Here is a 23,532-nt window from a genome sequence, read left to right as displayed (position 1 = left end):
AGAGGCCAGCTAGGAAAATAATTCTTGCACTCGAATTTGCCGTAAATTTGCCGTAGATAAGTTGCATATTTTGTAAATTCGAAAAAAAAAATTTCAAATTTTTTTTATGGTGCACCGTCAACTTCATGTGAAGTTAGCGTGCCACCCTCCGAAAACCGCCTTAGAGGCCAGCTAGGAAAATAATTCTTGCACACGAATTTGCCGTAAATTTGCCGTAGATAAGTGGCATATTTTATAAATTCGAAAAAAGAAATTTCAAATTTTTTTTATAGTGCACCGCCAACTTCACGTGAAGTTAGCGTGCCACCCTCAGAAAACCACCTTAGAGGCCAGCTAAGAAAATAATTCTTACACACGAATTTGCCGTAAATTTGCCGTAGATAAGTTGCATATTTTATAAATTCGAAAAAAAAATTTCAAATTTTTTTATGGTGCACCGCCAACTTCACGTGAAGTTAGCGTGCCACCCTCAGAAAACCATCTTAGTGGCCAGCTAGGAAAATAATTCTTGCACACAAATTTGCCGTAAATTTGCCGTAGATAAATGGCATATTTCATAAATTCGAAAAAAAAAATTTTCAAATTTTTTTTATGGTGCACCGCCAACTTCACATGAAGTTAGCGTGCCACCCTCAGAAAACCACCTTAGAGGCCAGCTAAGAAAATAATTCTTACACACGAATTTGCCGTAAATTTGCAGTAGATAAGTTGCATATTTTATAAATTCGAAAAAAAAATTTCAAATTTTTTTTATGGTGCACCGCCAACTTCACGTGAAGTTAGCGTGCCACCCTCAGAAAACCGCCTTAGAGGCCAGCTAGGAAAATAATTCTTGCACTCGAATTTGCCGTAAATTTGCCGTAGATAAGTTGCATATTTTGTAAATTCGAAAAAAAAAATTTCTAATTTTTTTTATGGTGCACCGCCAACTTCACGTGAAGTTAGCGTGCCACCCTCAGAAAACCACCTTAGAGGCCAGCTAAGAAAATAATTCTTACACACGAATTTGCCGTAAATTTGCCGTAGATAAGTTGCATATTTTATAAATTCGAAAAAAAAATTTCAAATTTTTTTTATGGTGCACCGCCAACTTCACGTGAAGTTAGCGTGCCACCCTCAGAAAACCACCTTAGAGGCCAGCTAAGAAAATAATTCTTACACACGAATTTGCCGTAAATTTGCCGTAGATAAGTTGCATATTTTATAAATTCGAAAAAAAAATTTCAAATTTTTTTATGGTGCACCGCCAACTTCACGTGAAGTTAGCGTGCCACCCTCCGAAAACCGCCTTAGAGGCCAGCTAGGAAAATAATTCTTGCACACGAATTTGCCGTAAATTTGCCGTAGATAAGTGGCATATTTTATAAATTCGAAAAAAGAAATTTCAAATTTTTTTTATAGTGCACCGCCAACTTCACGTGAAGTTAGCGTGCCACCCTCAGAAAACCATCTTAGTGGCCAGCTAGGAAAATAATTCTTGCACACAAATTTGCCGTAAATTTGCCGTAGATAAATGGCATATTTCATAAATTCGAAAAAAAAAATTTTCAAATTTTTTTTATGGTGCACCGCCAACTTCACATGAAGTTAGCGTGCCACCCTCAGAAAACCACCTTAGAGGCCAGCTAAGAAAATAATTCTTACACACGAATTTGCCGTAAATTTGCAGTAGATAAGTTGCATATTTTATAAATTCGAAAAAAAAAAAATTTCAAATTTTTTTTATGGTGCACCGCCAACTTCACGTGAAGTTAGCGTGCCACCCTCAGAAAACCGCCTTAGAGGCCAGCTAGGAAAATAATTCTTGCACTCGAATTTGCCGTAAATTTGCCGTAGATAAGTTGCATATTTTGTAAATTCGAAAAAAAAAATTTCAAATTTTTTTTATGGTGCACCGCCAACTTCACGTGAAGTTAGCGTGCCACCCTCAGAAAACCACCTTAGAGGCCAGCTAAGAAAATAATTCTTACACACGAATTTGCCGTAAATTTGCCGTAGATAAGTTGCATATTTTATAAATTCGAAAAAAAAATTTCAAATTTTTTTTATGGTGCACCGCCAACTTCACGTGAAGTTAGCGTGCCACCCTCAGAAAACCACCTTAGAGGCCAGCTAAGAAAATAATTCTTACACACGAATTTGCCGTAAATTTGCCGTAGATAAGTTGCATATTTTATAAATTCGAAAAAAAAATTTCAAATTTTTTTTATGGTGCACCGCCAACTTCACGTGAAGTTAGCGTGCCACCCTCAGAAAACCACCTTAGAGGCCAGCTAAGAAAATAATTCTTACACACGAATTTGCCGTAAATTTTCCGTAGATAAGCGGCATATTTTAAAAATTCGAAAAAAGAAATTAAAATTTTTTTTATGGTGCACCGCCAACTTCACGTGAAGTTAGCGTGCCACCCTCAGAAAACCACCTTAGAGGCCAGCTAAGAAAATAATTCTTACACACGAATTTGCCGTAAATTTGCCGTAGATAAGTTGCATATTTTATAAATTCGAAAAAAAAATTTCAAATTTTTTTTATGGTGCACCGCCAACTTCACGTGAAGTTAGCGTGCCACCCTCAGAAAACCGCCTTAGAGGCCAGCTAGGAAAATAATTCTTGCACACGAATTTGCCGTAAATTTGCCGTAGATAAGTGGCATATTTTATAAATTCGAAAAAAGAAATTTCAAATTTTTTTTATAGTGCACCGCCAACTTCACGTGAAGTTCGTGTGCCACCCTCAGAAAACCACCTTAGAGGCCAGCTAAGAAAATAATTCTTGCACACGAATTTGCCGTGAATTTGCCGTAGATAAGTGGCATATTATATAAATTCGAAAAAGAAAATTAATATTTTTTTATGGTCCCCCGCCAACTTCATATAAATGTAATGCTTCACCTCTCAAATAAATAATAAGGATTTATTTAGCTTTAACATAAAATACAAGTTTTGGCTTAATACTGGTATTTTTTTTTAACCTTTGCTCCTTTTCGTGCAAATCATCGTACAGTATATATTGCCCACCCCTTAGGCATATTGCCGTATAATGGCCCATATCATCCGGCCCTTTTTGGTATTCCGCACCTTCGTAGCATACCATTCCCGTGAGATTAAATATTGTTCCGTCTTCGTCTGTTAGTTTTTTTGGTAGTTTGTGTAATTCAGCATATAAACCACTTTGCGTTAACGAGTAAACCTCAAAGCATATAAGAGTTCCTGCAAAGAGTTTAAATTACCTTGTCAATGATGAGGAAAATTATATTAAAATAATTAGCCAATTCACAAGATCTCATACTGGCTCAAAAGTTATTTGATGTTATTTCTCAAATACAAGTGTGTTAAGTTATTATCAAACGAATTATTTATTAATTTAAAAAAAAATGTTCGTAAACATATGTAAATAACAACAAAAACTAAAGTAGTAAATAGGGTTTTTAATGCGTTTAGTCATGGGTTTTCATACGGATGTACTTATATACGACATACAACTCACAAGGGTCGTAGTTGAAAAATACTTCATAAGACAATAAGAGCCTTTTTGAATTGCATAAATGTACTTGTGTATGTACATAGATATTAAGTCTATAGATAAAATCTAACGGCTTTCTAAGGTCTCATCTCACATCTTTTAATTATTTTTTAATTGTTCCAAGTAAAAGTCAAATCTAATTACATTTTTATATCCTGTTGGACACAATTCATCGTCAATGATATTTTTCCAGTTTTCACCATACAGAAGAAGTCCGACGCCCACAAAAAAAATGTCCACAATCAGGAAGTCTTATGACGATGAGTTATGTACAGGTGTGTATATTTTTATATACTAACTAGGTGATTTATTACACAAAGGAACGTAGTTGATGATAGATTTTTTATATCAAATACGTACTTTAAGACGAACTGATACGTATGTATATATATTACTGATATGTATATATGTATACTAGGGCGGGTCGATTTGAAAATCGCTCATTGCTCTGTGAAAATCGTATTCTAGGGATCAAAATAAGAAACTGCCGAAGGAACCATACCTCTAAAACGAATTCTGGTGTCCCCTCCTTCGGGTAGAACTTTTGGGTAGGGGCAATTTCAATTCTACCTGCTGTGTCTTGTGGTGGCTTAAAAAAAACAGCACAAGCAATTTTACGATCTGCAATTGTGTCACAGTGATACCTTCATTTTTTAAAACGGTTGAATAAAAAACCCACACAACTATGTTTACGACATGCAAATGCATCACAGTGATGCCTTGGTTTTAAAAGGGGGTTGTAAAAACTCTAATTTCTAATAATTTTTTTAAATTTCTTTTCTATTACTAAGTTAAATTCATTTTTTCATTTACATATGTTCTGACTAAATAAATTTCTAAAGAGAAAAATAAACTCCAAAAAGAAAAAACATAGGCATTTCAAAGTGGGATTTTTCAAAATTTGCCTCTACGACCCAAAGGGGGGGGGGGGGGGGGGGGGGGGGGGGGCGACATCAGAATTCGTTTTAGAGGTATGGTTCCTTCGGCAAAGTTTCTTATTTTGATCCCTAGAATATGATTTTCACAGAGCAATGGGCGATTTTTTGCCTCCCCACAAATCGACCCGGCCTAATGTATACTGTACATATATACATGCGTATGTATACAAGCATACATACATATGTATATGTTAGTTTCAAGCGAACCTCACCCTGCAAAAAATTGTGCGATATATCCCTAAAGTGAGAGGGATTGATCTCTTTTGTCCACATTGGCGTATATTTGATCCCTATATTCCATTTTGGGTATTTTTTTCATTAGTCACTTTGAAATTTATGTAGCCAATTGAAAAAGAAATGAATAAAAAGCAAACAGAAACGAAATGAATAAAATAAGAAGATTAAATGTGACTGAATAGCATTATTTAACAAAAATGCGGAGCTCTATACCGAACCGACAATTCTAGGACCATATGTTCCATTAACGTAACATTTGTTTTGTTTTTATTATTCTACAACACCAATACGAAAATGAATTAAGAATATTGTATTGGAGTTTAAAAAATTATAAAATCCGTAAAAAATTCCGTACGTGTAGAAAGAGGACTTGTCCGACAGTACCCATAGGCGAACAAAAGATACTTGTGTGACTCAGGCTGTAGAGACACGAAGAGAATATATCCGACACTACCCATATGTACACAAAAAGGACCTGCCGGACACTTCCCATAGGGGTACAAAGAGGAAGTGTCGAACAGTACAGAAAAGATCTGTCCACGGGTACTTTCGGAGGTAAAAAAGAGGGCGTATCGAACAGATTCTAAAGGGGTACAAAGAGGAAGTGTCGAACATTACAAAAAGGATCTGTCCGGCAGTACCCGTAGAGGTAAAAAGAGGACCAGTCTGACACTAGGCCCGTTAGGCATAAACGGGTACAATTGGTCTGTCCATAGGACATGCTCAAACAAAAGGGATTCCTCCAACCCTTATAAAGAGAACAGAACTGGCTATGGTCGCACACTCCTTTGCGACTCACCCCGAATTCATCCTAGACTGACTAGTCGCATTTTTGCAGGGAAGTTTTGTCGTTAATGACAAAAAGTATTTTATATACAAATTTACGCAGAATTAATAAATATAAAAAAAAATATATAGTTACCATAATTCAGTGTTACATCCATGCTGCACCGCATTGACAATACCTTTGCTTTTGCATTTGGTTCTTAATGGTGTAAAATATTTTGTTCGTAAATAACTCATTTAATTGAGTTATATATGACGGATATTTTTCCTGGGTGGTCGAGCAGTTTTTTACACACTTAACAGTTTTTTTTAAAGAAGGGCATTCTTTGAATAATATTTCTTGCAAAGTGTTTATAGAAGTCGCACAATTTACTACAGTGGGCTTCAATCCACTGCTTTCCACGTTTCGGTTCGAATATCTGAGAAGAATTTTGCCTCTTTGAATGTATGATCCAGATGAGATTCCGTTACGTATTATGTTTTTAACTAAACTAAAAAATTCGTTTTGACATTGTGATATCATACTTTCAATTGCATAGTAGTCCGTCGAAGCTGCAATCATTATTTGGAGTAGGCTGTCAATTCCGCACGTGTATTTGAAATAATACAGTCTTTTGTCAATTTTTACAAACTCCATGTTCATTGTCGAACCATTTTTGAGAATTGGCAAGTTACTCGCTTTAGAGGTGAATGACAGAGCATCTGCTATTTTCTGTGGGTTGTCAAGATATAGGTTACTGTTTTCTTTTACTGCGGCTTTCTCATTTTTTTTTGCTTCTTTAAGTGCTAAGCCTCCGTAGTTCTCCATCTCATTAAGTGCTACTTTGTAAGAAAACCTGGTGCTATTTGCGCATTCCAAACAAGTTCTCCTGCCGTCTTCTGAATATGGATGTAGGAACGAACAATTGTCTGATGCATGAATTCGTCTTTGGCAAACTATGCACAAGTTTACAGGTAATGTTAAGCTTCCACAAAAGCATTTAGACTCTTGGTTAATTACTTTTAATTAACGGTTTGGGTGCAGCTCGGGAAAAATTATGTCAGGAGTTTTACTACCAGCCTTTATCAAGTCAAAATCATTATCTATTTCTATCGGGTCGCTTACGTCCATTGAGTCATTATTAAGTCTTACGCTTTCGTCGTATTTAGCAACGCGAGGTTCATCTTTTTCTGATATATTTCTAAGTCGCCCATCATAGTAATCAATCAATTTTTCAACTGTTTCATCCACCCTTGTTGTCTTTCCTTTTTTTTTTAAAACGCCATGTTTAATTTTTCTAAACTCGCTTTCCACAGAAGCACTCGAGCTGCGCCGATTGTTTTCAAATTTTTTATTGAAAATGTTTGTCCACATGGGGATATGCTTGCACTCATTTACTAGCTTATCCGCTACTTTTTGGTCTGCATGAGCATTTTCATTATCCCCCTCTTCATTTATAATTTGCTCCACTACTTCATGCCGAAGGCGCTCAGCCCATGGCTGCCACTTAGTCGACACTGTTTTCATAAACTTGTTTTTTATTTTAGCCGCTTCGTCGATAATGGCATCCTCCGTTTCCAAATCAGTGTGTATTCTGAATCAGGCTCTTTTATGTCCATCTCGGTAATCAATTTTTCGTAGTCTTCACGATCCGTAGTAATTAATAATTTTAATTCGTTCTTACTAATGTCGCATGTAGTTTTTAAACCATTTTTTTGGTATCCATCCGTTTCACTAAGTGAAACTACTAAAAGTTTCTTTATAATATTCTTGGCATCATTTACTGTCTTGCAGCTAATTAATCGGCCTATGCACGCCATATAAAATACTTTGATTCGTTTTGATTTATTGCTTAAAAATTTTGCCCAAATTTTTATGTAATGAGCAACATCTATACTTATTAATGTCTCTGTTTCCATTAGGCTAGGATTTTCAAAACAAGCATCACAATACTCTTCAATAGTTCTAAAACGAGTAAAGGTGTTGATTGCGGCAGTAAGGAGTGCTCTAGAAGAGTCACAAATCTGAAAAAATTATATATACTCTGCGTCAGTTATGCGTAAATATATTAAATTAAATAGTATTAAATAAGCACTGCGCGTACCACTTGTTTCGGGATGTTCGCTCCAGCTTGTATCATACGTAGTAGCATTGTTTGAATAGTAACTGTATCTTGCCTTTCTGTTATACCCGCACATACAGCATATTGTCCAACGTTACAATTTATAACTCCAATATGGAGAAATAAACTATGCGACTTCCGATTATCAGCGTGCACAATTTTTGTAGCTATACCAGACGTTGAATCAAGAATTAAAGGCACCAGATCCGAGTAAAGATTCCAAAGTTTTAATTGGAAATTAGAGAAAAAATATATAAAAAAAGGATCACATCCAATATGTTGAATAACATTGATTCCTTTGGCTCTTCTCTTCAACATACACAACGCTTGAACTGGATCTTTGTGTAGATATTTTGATGTTTTATATTCTGACATAGCTTTGGCTAAGACATTGTCACTTGGCAAAATTGGAGGATCTGGATCACCATGCTGTTGGAGCTCCATTCGTTTTTTGGCTTTATAAACATGAACTTCTTGATGCATAATTTCGTTTATTGCTTTTTTTCTATTAATGCTACGAAGTGGACGCTTTCCACATTTTTTTCCAGTAAGTTTACCTCTCAAGGCACAATAAATCTTTGTTAAGTTATCATCCTCCTCGTTAGATATACAACAATTAATTTCCGTACCACATCGGCATTGTCCTTAAAAAGTTGTTTAGTAAGCGATTTTTAGATTTGGTACGAGTATAAGGTAATTATAACACTGTGGGACACCAAAAAATATCTGTATCGACTACACATACCCAAAAAAATAATTTTCGAGCCTGCGAAATTTAATTTTTTTGACTTTTTTTCGACTTTGATTTTTAAGGTTTTTTTCGTGACCTACTAAAAAAAATTCATATGTGTCCGACCCAAAAAATATTTTTTTTTTCAAAAAACTGTTATTTTTTTATTTTTTTTTTTCAAAAACTGTTATCGCCAACGTTTTTAGCGGACATTGTTGGGTCGGACAGCGTATACATGAAAATTTTACAACCAAATGAAAATTTTTTTAGTAGGTAATGAAAAAAACCTTAAAACCCAAAGTCGAAAAAAAGTAAAAAAAAAAATGAAATTTCGCAGGCTAGAAAATTATTTTTTTGGGTATGGCAGTGGAACTTTTTTTCTGAGCCCAAATCCTATCGAAGAATCGACGAAGCGATATCGGTTAATAAATCGACCCACCCTAATATGCATATTGAAGATATGTATATGTATATTTAAGCGTAATTTTCGATTAATATAACTAGTATAAAAAATTTATTTGTACTTTGTACTTTGATGCAAAATTTCACATTTCTTGTGGTATGCGTGAGATAGCTATGACCATGAATATCTGAACAATATATAACGTATGGGTAAGTATTTGATGAAATTTGAAGCTTCTAGCCATTAAAATGGTGTATAAATGACGGTTTATATGGGGTTTATACTTTATATATCAACGGTGCATTGATGAAATTTTAAGATTCATCTGTTAAAATCGGGCAAAAATTACGAAAATTTTCTTATCTGAACAATCGGTTACATGGGATATATAATATAATACGACCGATCTCACAATTTTTTTTTCAGGCAACAAAATGTGCTATAAACGAAAGCATATGATAAAATTTGAAACTTCAATCTGATAAATTTAGGAAGATGTGACAAAAATCCTCTTGTTTGAAAAATCGGTTGTATAAGGGATATATGCTAATGTGGTCCGATCTGGCCGGTTCCGATAAATTTCCAATTAGACAACAAAAAACAAGAGCTCAAATAATTGCATACGAAAACTGTGGGTAATAAATAATACTAACGATACATAGGTATATCATATTTGTATGGCGGAGGGTCGACATGTACATATGAGCCATTATTTTCGAAAGTCTACTTTCAGCTCATATGAGAAAATAGCAGTTATAGCAAGCCGCAGATATATTCTTTTCAAATGTGTAATGACGAAGTCAAACAATCATGACTTTTTACAGTATTATCAAATAAACTTAGCTGTATAATGATATCAAAAAAGTTTTTTAGACAATGCCATAGTTCAACTCAAGTTTGTTTTAACATATGTATACATATTAGCGATGCCAAATGTCTCGTATTGGCCGGGACATCCCATATTTTTCACAAATTTAAGTGTCCCGCCGGGAAATGCTATATCCCGGCATTTTCACAATATCAAAATTAATAAATTATAATCTGCTACGAAACATGGCCATATTTGCGGCTTTGATTGTATTCAGCTCATTAGCATATTGCATGCAATTCTGTAAAGAAGAAAAATTCGTCCCTACTGTGGTTCTGAATATTATCAATGTTTGACATTTCGCACACCTGAATATTCATTTTGCATGGGGAATTGTTGTGCTTTAAAATAACGTTTGGGAAATTATCCATATAATATTGAATTCGCATTAAACACAAGAAAACGTATTAATTGCCGAATGAGCAACCTATACAAATATATAGGTGTTTCATATTTTTCAAATGTCCCGGGAAATTTTAAAAAATCCCGGGAATATGGCTCAAATTTGAGGTCTGTCCCGGGAACCCGAAATAAAAATCTGGCAACACTAATACATATGTGAGGTGAGGGTGTTTTGAGCAAATTTTGAGTTTTAGGAAATGATATCCCAGTGAATGCTAAAAATTCGCAAACAAATTTTTTTTTGCTCGAAGTGGACTTATGCCACTTAAAAAAATTTTTTCTTAATGCATTCAAGGCCTTTAAAATTTGAACTTATTTTTCTGGATTTTGTTTTTGAAACTAGCACGATTTCCTTTGGTGCTCAGAAACTGTTTTATTTAAAAAAATATAACCATTTTCTTTACATACTGAAATTTAACACCAATAAACCTTTAGCAATATTTAGAATCAATACAAACGCATACCCCTCTATATCACGACACATGAAAAAATGGACATATGTTACTTTAAAAAATAAGGGCTCATATGTTTATGTTGGTATGAATTTGCATGCTTACCTTTTATTTTCCCGGCAGATCCATCTCTGGTGACGTAATGCGACTTAAAATTAAAACCATGTTTAAGTTTAGAATGATTCCAAATAGCTCTGGAAATTTCATCACTCCACAGATTGGGTTGCAACACAGTCTTTACCCTCCGTCGTTTTTTTCCATTAATTAAGGTGTAATATGATATTTCGTTTAACATTTCATTAAAGGTGCGTTTATTGATTGTGAATGAAAATGTCTCATACTGGTCCACGGATAATACAGTGGAATTCAAGCTCTGACTTTTACTATTTTCTACCAGAAATTCACTTTCCACACTTTCATTAGCTTGGCTTCCATAAATATGGTCTCTTAAATTATATCTATTATTTACTACATAGGAATGAAGAGTGGATGCACTTAATTTCACTTCCTTGGAAATACACTTCCATATTTCGTTTGTAGCACTAACTATGCCCCCATTTTTTATGATTTCATTCTTAAAAAAAAAGAATTCGACTGGCTAAAAAAGTTGGGTCAGTCTTGCACGGTTTACCGCGGGGACGTGAAGCCATTGTTCATATATGTAAATATTAAAATTTGTGATAAAACTTTTCGCGCACTTGCTAAGTGAAACTAAACCGTCTAAATCAAAGAATGATACGATAGTGATTTGGGTAACCCAATTTCTATTCCTTTTAGGTACATATATGAGTGCCATTTCAATAGACCTTGTCATCGCATTCCATTTTCAATAGGCATCAACACTTGTCATCGCACTTACCACACATTAGTAACAATCTCAACCCTTTCAAAAAAAATCCGTAAAAAATTTCGTAAAATACAACGTAAACTAGAGAAAGGCTGCGGAACAGATCTTAGAAAATGTTATCTATACTCCTCATACTTATGTATTACAAATAGGACAGCTAAGTGGATAGTTGCGGTCATGTACGTTTGTACATACATATGTATATGACCTTCCCATGTTCGCTTACTTCATGTGTGTAATTTGTTTTTTTAATCACTGCTGCTAAAAAGGAACAAATTATGTATGTATGTAGCATTTCCTAATGCAACGGTCACAGGCAGATCTGTATCAAAAGCAGTTATTTGCTTTCCTATGCAACGAACTATGTTCGACCTTCACACGTGCTCAATCGGCTTTTTCGTTGTTTACAACAACCCGATCGTCAACACCGATAGCATATAAGTAAAAAGCAAAACATTCTCACATTGAGACCTCTATTTTTGAAAGACATTTATCTATATGTATGCCAAAAGTTCGATTTCAACAATTTACATAAACGAGAAAACTAAAACAAAAATATGTACTCTTTGCTGATTGGCTACCGCTGCTGACTCTAATGGATTTATCGCAGAGCAGTTTGGCAAGAAAACATCCCTTCTATTATACACTGAGACAATTTAATTTTTTTTGGCGCAAATAAACGTAAAATAGAATAGTTTAATAATTCTATGTTACTTGAATTTTTCAAAAAATTAAGAATCCTTCTAAAACAGAAAGTTTTAAAAGATGATTTCAGACATCTTGTGGTTTACACACAAAATTTTCATATTTCGAGATTTTATGATACCTAAATAAACGGCTGATAAAAGTATATAAAGTATACTTAAAGAGACAAAAATGATCGCCATCGCTGTCGCCAGGCTTATTTTTATAATATAACTATGGGAAAATAAAACTTCGTTTGCGTTTTCCCAGAAAATTAAAGTTTCGGACTACTTCTCTTCTGAACAAGCAGAGTAGCAACATCGGATGAGACTATTATTTGCGCATTTGCGAAAAAGTATTTTGCAAACAAACGCTCATGCGCAGAATGTTTTCATGGTTTAATGTTAACAATTTATTTTGTTTAAATAATATAGTAGTATTTGTATAGCATATTTACGAATTAATTTTCGTGTGTTAACAAACATTCGTGCATATGTTCTCCCTCATTGATTTTTCATCAACAACTAAACCACTACCAATAAGATGATTTTAGTTTTACTCGCACAGCCACAGTTTTCATTTTGGTGACCACTGTACTAATACAACCACAAACATTTCAACAACATAACCCAGGCGGCGCGCCGCGGCGTCGGCGTCTGTTTTTATGGCCTTAATACTTGCACCAAAGGCTGTTCAGCTCTTGTCAACTGCGTGGGAATTACCACACATTCCAAGGACTCTGTACGAAGCATATGTATATACATAACAAAACAGACAGACGTTTGTAGAATACCGACAGACGGCGCCATAGTGGCTATTCCACTATGTTCGCTACCGCAGGCGTTTTTTTTGTCTGTTTAATATTTGTACAAATGTAAATACTAGACATTGGCATCAGCGTTTTTTACCCTTAACTGTTGCATCAAAAGATGAAAAGGATCGCTACTGTTTTTTTTTATCTATTTATCTTTGCGTATGGGTGTTTCCCGCGTTACGGATGCTCCATCCTGACACACTCTTTTGAGCATAGAAACCATAGCAGGCATAATGCAGAAAATTTGCATAGCTTTCTACCTAACTCAAATACCAAAATCTTTCGTAAGTGATGCACAGGTCATCATAAAGTTGCTGCTCAGATGTACATATGTAACTCATATTTTAAGCGGCATTATTGGAATGGTTTATGCAGGAACATGCAGACTATGGCGCATAGTCATAGTCAAAATAAAATAGATTTTATATTTAGCTGCAGATTTTTTGACAGATAGCTCATAGAAAATTGTATCAAAAAGCTGTAACTAAATTTAGAACCTATTTTATTTTGACTATGCGCCTATATATTTTTATAAAATATGCCACTTACCATACGGTGCACCATAAAAAAATTTGAATTTTCTTTTCCGAATTTATAAAATAAAATATTCCACTTATCTACGGCAAATTAACGGCAAATTCGTGTGCAAGATATATTTTCTTAGCTGGCCTCTAAGGTGGTTTTCTGAGGGTGGCACGCTAACTTCACGTGAAGTTGGCGGTGCACCATAAAAAAAATTTGAAATTTTTTTTTCGAATTTATAAAATATGCAACTTATCTACGGCAAATTTACGGCAAATTCGTGTGTAAGAATTATTTTCTTAGCTGGCCTCTAAGGTGGTTTTCTGAGGGTGGCACGCTAACTTCACGTGAAGTTGGCGGTGCACCATAAAAAAAATTTGAAATTTTTTTTTTCGAATTTATAAAATATGCAACTTATCTACGGCAAATTTACGGCAAATTCATGTGCAAGAATTATTTTCTTAGCTGGCCTCTAAGGTGGTTTTCTGAGGGTGGCACGCTAACTTCACGTGAAGTTGGCGGTGCACCATAAAAAAAATTTGAAATTTTTTTTTTTCGAATTTATGAAATATGCCATTTATCTACGGCAAATTTACGGCAAATTTGTGTGCAAGAATTATTTTCCTAGCTGGCCACTAAGATGGTTTTCTGAGGATGGCACGCTAACTTCACGTGAAGTTGGCGGTGCACTATAAAAAAAATTTGAAATTTCTTTTTTCGAATTTACAAAATATGCAACTTATCTACGGCAAATTCGAGTGCAAGAATTATTTTCCTAGCTGGCCTCTAAGGTGGTTTTCTGAGGGTGGCACGCTAACTTCACGTGAAGTTGGCGGTGCACCATAAAAAAAATTTGAAATTTTTTTTTTCGAATCTATGAAATATGCCATTTATCTACGGCAAATTTGCGGCAAATTCGTGTGCAAGAATTATTTTCTTAGCTGGCCTCTAAGGTGGTTTTCTGAGGGTGGCACGCTAACTTCACGTGAAGTTGGCGGTGCACCATAAAAAAAATTTGAAATTTTTTTTTCGAATTTATAAAATATGCAACTTATCTACGGCAAATTTACGGCAAATTCGTGTGCAAGAATTATTTTCCTAGCTGGCCTCTAAGGCGGTTTTCTGAGGGTGGCACGCTAACTTCACGTGAAGTTGGCGGTGCACCATAAAAAAAATTTGAAATTTTTTTTTTCGAATTTATGAAATATGCCATTTATCTACGGCAAATTTACGGCAAATTCGTGTGCAAGAATTATTTTCCTAGCTGGCCACTAAGATGGTTTTCTGAGGGTGGCACGCTAACTTCACGTGAAGTTGGCGGTGCAGTATAAAAAAAATTTGAAATTTCTTTTTTCGAATTTATAAAAAATGCCACTTATCTACGGCAAATTTACGGCAAATTCGTGTGCAAGAATTATTTTCCTAGCTGGCCTCTAAGGCGGTTTTCTGAGGGTGGCACGTTAACTTCACGTGAAGTTGGCGGTACACCATAAAAAAATTTGAAATTTCTTTTTTCGAATTTATAAAAAATGCCACTTATCTACGGCAAATTTACGGCAAATTCGTGTGCAAGAATTATTTTCCTAGCTGGCCTCTAAGGCGGTTTTCTGAGGGTGGCACGCTAACTTCACGTGAAGTTGGCGGTGCACCATAAAAAAAATTTGAAATTTCTTTTTTCGAATTTATGAAATATGCCATTTATCTACGGCAAATTTACGGCAAATTTGTGTGCAAGAATTATTTTCCTAGCTGGCCACTAAGATGATTTTCTGAGGGTGGCACGCTAACTTCACGTGAAGTTGGCGGTGCACTATAAAAAAAATTTGAAATTTCTTTTTTCGAATTTATAAAATATGCCACTTATCTACGGCAAATTTACGGCAAATTCGTGTGCAAGAATTATTTTCCTAGCTGGCCTCTAAGTTGGTTTTCTGAGGGTGGCACGCTAACTTCACGTGAAGTTGGCGTGCCACCCTGTATTTTCTAAAACATGGCCGCGGCAAATTTTTTTGTTTCACGGATAATTCACGGCAAATTTACGGCAAATTCACGTGCAAGAATTATTTTCCTAACTGGTGTATAAGGTGGTTTTCGAAAAGTGGCACGCTAACTTCACGTGAAGTTGGCGGTGCACCATAAAAAAAAGTTAAATTTTTTTTTTTCGAAATTATATAATATGCCACTAATCTACGGCAAATTTACGGCAAATTCGTGTGCAAGAATTATCTTCCTAGCTGGCCTCTAAGGTGGTTTTCTGAGGGTGGCACGCTAACTTCACGTGAAGTTAGCGTGCCACCCTGTATTTTCTAAAATATGGCCACGGCAAATTTTTTTGTTTCACGGCTAAATTACGGCAAATTCACGGCAATTTTCCCAATAGGTAATTTTTTTCCACGTAAAAGTTGTCTTGCCAACTTCAGAGAGGTGAAAAAAGCGCCTCTCTGAAGTTGGCAAGACAACCTTTATGTGGAAAAAATTTAATATTGGGTAAATTGCCGTCAATTTAGCCGTGAAGAAGAAAAACTGTCGCGACCATATTTTAGCAAATATTGAGTGGCACGCCAACTTCATGTGAAGTTACCGAGCCACCTTGAGAAAAGCACCTTAGACTCCAATTAGGAAAAGTTTTCTTTCACATGAATTTGCCGTAAGTTTATAAAATATGCCACTTTACTAAGGTCTCTAAGGCAAAGAGGATAAATATAATAAGAGCCACCAGTCAGATACGAGTGGCGAGTAGCTCGCTGGAAATCAAAAAATTGATGCCTAATGTTTTTTATGAGGGACATTTTTGAATTGTCTCCCATTTATCCATGCGGTGTAGGCACCTTATGCAAATGTGATTTTTGGAAAGAGAATTAATTAATTAATTAAATACAGTCGGAAAAATATACACAAATACCCCACGAAAATGTATAGAAGACATTTCATGCACATCTCGCCCAAAAAAACCAGCGACTACCTCTTAAAAAACATTAAGCAAATGGCTACAATTAACAAGTGACGTCTCGTATTATATTTATCCTCTTTGTCTAAGGTGGTTCTCTTAGGGTGTGAAGTTAACCTAAGTTGACGGCACACCATAAAAATTAATGACTTTTTTTTTAGAATTTATAAAATACTTATGTCACTTATCACCTAATTTTTATATATTTTTTAGTAAAAAAAACTAAAATTTAAGTTGTTTGTCTGGGACGTAAAGCTAGCAGACCCACACTTTTTCCGAATATCTCGAAAACTAAATGTGCACCTAAATTATCTTTTGTGGCCCTACTAATCACCTAAATAGCACCTACCTGATATATTTTTTATTAAAAAATTAAATTTGAGTTGTGGGTCGGCTAGCTTGACGTAAAGCTAGCAGACCCACACTTTTTTTCATATATCTCAAAAACTAAATGAGCACCTAAATTATCTTTTGTGGCCCTAAAAAGCATCTAAATAGCACCTAATTTTGATATATTTTTTTTATTAAAAAAACTGAAATTTAAGCTGTGGGTCTGCTAGCTTCACTCACACTTTTTTGCGAATATCTCGAAAACTAAATGAGCACCTAAATTATCTTTTGTGGCCCTAAAAAGCATCTAAATAGCACCTAATTTTGATATATTTTTTATTAAAAAAATGAAATTTAAGTTGTGGGTCGGCTAGCTTGACGTAACATTTTTAACAAACTTCAAGTGCAAATTATGGTTTGGACCGCGGAGAAAGACGTATAATTAAAAAAGCAAAACATCGTTAAATGTCAAAAACTTTTTTAGCTGAGTCAAAGACGATAGATTTACCCCCGAATCTGGGTTCCTTGGCAAATTATCAAGCTTGATAGTCAAGAAAAATATATTGGTATCAAGTTTTTTGAACTTTTTGTCAAACTTAATAAAAATAATTTTTATTTTGCGTCAAAACCAAAAGAAAAAAATTTATTTCTGACACAGGATTCAAAACACTCGATACAAATATTTGTTTCTTGATTATTTATCAGGCTTGATAATTTGTCAACGAACATAGAATCGGGGGGTTAAACAAGAACCACCAACACGTTACTTTTAGCGAGAAACTCACTGCGGTATAAACACCTACAGCAATTGTAAATTTTGGAAAGGGAATTCAATAATTTATTAAATATAATCGTTACATGAACACAAATACGCCACAAAGAAACCAATGAATCGCTCCAGAAAACGTCGAGTAATTGGTCAAAGTAACGTGGCTGAGTTTGTACTTCGTTGTTGATTTCTGGAGCTGCTAGGCGGAGAGTTTGTCTCAGAAACGGGTTATTTTTACAAATCTCATATTCATATTGTTCCTCCACACTTTCAAATACACACGTTTATGTAATAAGTAATTTATATGATTTTTCACAATCATCATGGGCATAATCGTAATATTTCTAATTAATAAAATCTAAAATTGCTCTACTTTAGACCAAATCAAACTGACAGCAACTTGCAGCAACCGGCATATGGAATTAACGATTTATGTATATGTGTGCGTAATATGTAGAAATGCGAAATTGACTGCGCTTTTTTCCATTGCACAATAAAAATTTGCAAAACAATGCGATTATTAGAAAATCATTTAATTGCCAGACAAATTAAATAAAAAATATACCTGCATTTTCATTGTAAAAATATTTCGAAAATTTAACGAGTTTTATTATTATATAAAATCATAAAAGAATAACAAAATACTGGTTGCTGTGAAAGCCACTTCGATGCTGCCAAAGTACTCTGCGAATATTTGCGTTTTTCGGCTATTAGAACTTTGTTCTCCTGCAGGCCTAGATTTGTGACGCACTCGAGTACGAGCTCGGGCAGGACAAACTTTTAAAATCCCAAAAAATACCAAAATTTACGTAGAGCAATTTTGGCAAGGTCGAAATAACTATCTCATCTAGGTCAAATTTGACCTATTTGTACTGTATCTTGTATCCAGTAGTCGACCGCTTTGTGTATGTGTTGACTTTAATATAGTAAATAAAAAAAATCCCAAAAAATACCAAAATTTCCGTAGAGCAATTTTGGAAAGGTCGAAATAACTATCTCATCCAGGTCAAATTTGACCAATTTGTACTGTATCTTGTATCCAGTAGTCGACCGCTTTGTGTATGTGTTGACTTTAATATAGTAAATAAAAAAAAAAACATACAACACCAAATACGTTTGCCGTCCGTTTTGATTACAAATGCTTGGATTTCGTTAGATCCAAATGAGTGACATCAAAAACTTCCTCAAGCTGACCCGCTGGTCAGTTGGGGTCAAAAGCGTTTCCATTATGTCATTTTACCAACTTGAAGTCGATAAAGCAGTGCTCTCATTTATTTCGCAATCCATTTCATTACTTCACGCTGTTTCACGCGTCTTGGCATTATTTATTGATGGAACGCCTGTTGGTGAAATAAATTGCCAACGTATTAGCAAATGAAATTTTAATGTCAAATTTGATATACCCTTCGGCAATAACCGTTTTTACTTATTGATTAATTTAATTGTCACTTCGCAGTCAAAACGGACGCAAACGCTTTTCATGTTGTATGACCGGACGTTTTCATTAATATAGTTTATGGTCAAATTTGACCTAGCATAAGGCATTATGATTATGTCAACTTTGCCAGAGTCTTGAGGCAGTTGTTGTTGTTGTTGTTGTAGCGATACGGTTGCTCCCCGAAGGTTTAGGGAGTGATCGATGTGATGGTCCTTTGCCGTTTACAGATCCGGTACGCTCCGGTAACACAGCATCATTAAGGTGCTGGCCCGACCATCTCGGGAACGATTTATATGGCCACATTAAACCTTCAGGCCAATCCGGTATTTTAGTCGCCTCTTACGACAGGCATACCTACCGCGGGTATATTCTAACCCCCTGACCCGCTGGGGAATCTTGAGGCAGTCTTTGGTGTCAGTTATTTTGACCTAAGCAAAACGAAGCATAGGTAGCAGATTTCAAAATTCGATTAACAGTAAATAATATCTGACTACAAACTATCTTTGTATTTCACTTACCTTCCCAATATCTCCTTGGGTTCATATCTGGCATAAAAGCCTTTAGCTGCATCCTTATCAGGCAACACATCATCCTCTTCCTCGTCTTTGGCCATTGGTTCCGGTGGAATTTTGATGGTTAAATTTAAAAATGTTAAATGAAATCACTGTTTTGCAGTGTTGCGTCGTGTACTCAATCGAATTTGATTTACAATACGAGTAACTGGCAAAAAGCGATTCGAAAGGAAAAATAAACAACTGATTAATAGCGCTTGTACAACAACACCATCAACCACTTTATCGGTGTTCATTAGCAATTAAATGCCATTAAGTATTCGTTTCAAGTAGATGCATAGATATGTATATTATGTGTATGTATTAAGTACAAGCGTATTTATGCAGACTTGTGTAGCGGACGAAATGTTAAATATTTAGTAGATGTGAGGAACTTTGTTGAGCTGCTGATTAACCGTTGACTAAATCAATTATTAGCTTTAGAACTTTCTAAGTGATTTGGACACTTGTATTTGCACTTATTATGGATGTAACATTTGTTAGTTAGCTAATTGTTTTGATTTTTGTTTTTAAGAACTACTAAAAGTTATGCAATAAAGTAAGTTGCGAAGTTGTAAATAAAATTTATTTTTTCCAGTTGTTTGATGGGCCAATGTTTATTATGTTTGGTAACCCAAATTTATTTTTCGCTATTTTGTTATTTTTTTTTTAATGCTCAAAAAACAACAATCAGAATTTTATTTTTGAGTTAAAAAATATTTTTTCAGCTTTTTCATTTTATTTATTTTTCAGCTTATGTACAATAAAATTCGAATAAAATTAAACATAAAATTCATTTTTATAATCACATTTTTTAATTATATACATATAGATATTAATTTATTTTTTCGCGATATTGTTCGCTTATTTGTCACAAGTACACTAAGCGCAGGTTTACACTGTAATTTTTTGCCAAAATTTAAGTAACTATATTAAATTCATTGGAAAGAAGCTACACTTTACGTTGAATTTATTTAAATTTTTAAATTATTTAGCGTTATTCAATAAGTGTGATTGCTTTTTAATAATATTTTTTTTTTTACCTTAATTTAAAATTTTTTTTATATGTGGGCAACTTGCTGGCATTTTTTGCGCGATTACACAACAATACAACAAATCTTTTGGTACGCGTGTGTGATTTTTTTTTTTTCAATTTTTCGCACATTCTGCATATCCACACGATCATAGGAGCGGTAAACCTACAGTGTGAGCCTAACTAATAAAGAAACTAGTCCGAAAAACGCTACATGCGGTTCCACTACAAATTCTTTGAAGAGTTTGTATTCGAATTTTCAGTTGCGGTAACAAGCACCATTAGGGTACTAGGCCGACTATCTCGGGAACGATTTGGTATGACCACATTAAACCTTTTAGGGCATCCCGCCCTCACATTTCTTAGATCCATGAGGTACTTGGGGTCGCCAGAGCCTAGACTGTTAAAGCAACAGGATTCGCCACGTGTAGGTGAGGTTGACAATTGAGATGGAGAAGGTATATATTGCGGTACACAACGCCTTAAATCATTTTGGTATTTTAGTCGCTTCGGATCTTATCTTTCTAATCATTGAAATGTACCTGTGATATTATTCGTGTCAACCAGACATCGTTTGAGTACTTCTATACTGCCAACTCACCATATACTGAGCATGGCCTCAAACTAGTTATGATGTAGCTCGTAACCAATTTGTTTGAATGCTTGGAGTGGCTCAGCTCATGGCAAATTGGAACGTCAAGTACAAATGTATGTACTAGTTATGCAGATATGTATACATATGCACCGTCAGAAGCCAACAGGCTAAAACTACAATCAATGTCTGTCGATCACACAGTTTGTTCACAAAAACTTTCCATGCAACTCTCAGTCGTTTCTACACCTTTTGGTTTTTGAATATGGTATAGTTTTTAGGTAACGTTTTACAAGACGGTGGACCATCTAATTTATATCAAAGGTGGTATCAAAAGACGCGTTTCGACTTCCGTTTTTAGAATCCGTAAGCGAAAATTAGAAATTTTATTTCTGTTAAAAGATAATTACAAAAAATCGGTTAAAGTTGTCATGTGCTTGTGAAAGGTGTTCTGGGCAAATTTAATTTTGATCCCCAAGCCGGTTTTGGACCCACCCAGGGTTATTTTTCGTAGTTCTGTGCTAAAAAAAAAAAAACTATGGATCCGGCCCCCCATTTCCAGGTCATTTCCTGGTTTTTTGTAATTTATTTTCACTTTCGGATTCTAAAAACGTAGGTCGAAACGCGTCTTTTGATAGGTACTACCACTGATAATTTTTGATAAAAATTAAATGGTGCACCGTCTTGTAAAGCGTTACCAGTTTTTATAATACATGTACATATACAAAAGTACTTTTGGAAAAGTTTACATCTGCTTTCAAAACAATCCGTAGTTGCATCTTCCTATTGTTGTTTCGTCCGCTTATCTGTCTATGTGTCCGTCAACAAATTTAGTGGAACTTGATATAATTGTCTTTATACCAGTTCATTGTACTTCTTCAGCGTTTATTTGTCTATTCGTCTACCTGCCTATTCATCTGTTCACTTAAATCCATCACCGCAGCAGGGGTTTTATTAATGATTACAAACAGCTGCCACTCGTATACTATTTAATATCGCTACCTATAAGACCCAAATCTCTGTGCCATGTAACTAGGTGCACGTTTCTTAAACCTTTTAATTGCCTAACTCATTGCCGATATAGCCAAATACTTATAACTTTTTAGTTCTGCTTGGCTTTTTTTTTTTTTTTGCATTTGCCGACAATGATTTGCACACCCTCCTTATTTGTTTTTAACTTTTTTGTATTTTGGCAATTGCCAATGTGGCTGTTCAATGTCACAAAAGGTTATGTACTAGCTCATACATTCATGCACAGACATGCTTTTATGGCTATCCTCTCGTCTTGCTGCCGCTGTAGGCATCGGCTTTCAACGTACTACGGTTGCGATTCATTTAGCTATCCTTACCACCAATTATTGTTGTTTTATGCGCAAAATATTTTCCTCGTTATTATTCTAACAGTTTGTTATTTAAACACTTTATTTATGCACAAATATTTATTTAGAAAATTTCCGTTTCCCGTCGCTTTTCTTCGTAATCCGCTATTTCTACCGATGATACTTTTATTATCCACTGACACTTCGCTGTTGTTGTCATTGGAACTCACTTTACCACACACACTTGCGCTTGCGTTTGGAGCTGCTCCACAGCGTTTTTACTTGGTTGATGCGTTCACAAGCGTGCGTTGGTGCAAATTTTCCGAAAATGAGCGTGAAAAATATAATTTCCACGCACCATGAACGAAGATTTTCATTAATCAAAAGTCGAAATTTGACAGCTACAGCGTAAGTAAAAAAAAAAACAAAATTTTGACGTTACGTTATACGTCCATATTCGTGCCGTTGTGAATTCGTTTAACCCTTAGCACCACAATTACTTCTTTTTGTAGGTAAGGTAGTGTTTGGTTTTGCGGAAATGTGTCGATGTTGATGGAAATTCACAAATCAATCCTAGAAGATTACGCATTCGCGAGTTCAAAATTACTTCGTTCTGCGCAACTACGTCACACTTGACTGCTTGAGCGAATGAAAGAAAGAGAAAAAAACAAGAGCTAAAGGAAAATGACGTAAAAATTGCCCATAAAAAACACCTGATCTTTTGTTTACATGCGCAATGCGCAATCTTGTGTGTGTGATTTGTGATGGAAATTAGCACAATAAACGGATTATGCGGCAGTTACTCACGAACGTACATACCAAAAACGTGTCAGCTGACACGACCTATCTTATGAGTGTGCAATGTAAACGAAAACTCACCGACGTGCAACGCCCGTACGTTCGTAGTCCGGAACGTAGAAATCAAAACAATTTTGATTTTTTCCGTAAGAACGTGTCAGCTGATCGCTCTCTCACTAGACAGAGTTGCCTAGTAAACTTTTGTGCGCTAATTTTTGACCGTTTGCAATTTTATGCAAAAACGCCTAATTAAAGTTTGAAAAATTGTGGAAATAATTCGAAATAATTATGTAAAGGTGCTGATTATAAATATTTAATCTATTTATACTTATTTAATATGTATTCCGGCCTTTTACAATATCAAAACTTAAATTGGAAAAAGTTGATGTTTCCATAAGCATACATGCAAAATGGTCAATGCCAACCAGGCATGCTTAACCAACGAACC

General features: G+C 35.0%; 1 protein-coding gene across 24 annotated transcripts in view; it reads right to left on the bottom strand.

The window, feature by feature from the left end:
• PhKgamma (phosphorylase kinase gamma) overlaps nt 1-22,752 on the bottom strand; it is a 119,258-nt gene extending 96,506 nt beyond the window's left edge. For 2 of the 24 annotated variants that reach the window (XR_010952369.1, XM_067780871.1), the window contains exons 1-2: nt 22,232-22,749; nt 19,310-20,095 (exon numbers count right to left, since the gene is read on the bottom strand). Coding sequence is in view for 21 of the 24 variants with exons in the window: in XM_067780871.1 (XP_067636972.1) it covers nt 19,310-19,404 (95 nt within the window). In the remaining 3 variants the exon portion in view is untranslated. Of the gene's footprint in view, nt 1-19,309; nt 20,096-21,969; nt 22,070-22,231 lie in introns of those variants that run through there. The other 22 variants (XM_067780877.1, XM_067780879.1, XM_067780886.1 and 19 more) reach the window with 22 other exon arrangements.
• Between the last annotated feature and the right edge of the window lie 780 nt (nt 22,753-23,532).

The sequence above is a fragment of the Eurosta solidaginis genome, chromosome 4, assembly GCF_040869045.1.
Source record: "Eurosta solidaginis isolate ZX-2024a chromosome 4, ASM4086904v1, whole genome shotgun sequence".
Lineage (NCBI taxonomy): Eukaryota > Metazoa > Arthropoda > Insecta > Diptera > Tephritidae > Eurosta > Eurosta solidaginis.
The sequence above is the reverse complement of the archived record's forward strand: the minus strand, read 5'-3'. Positions and strand labels throughout refer to the sequence as shown.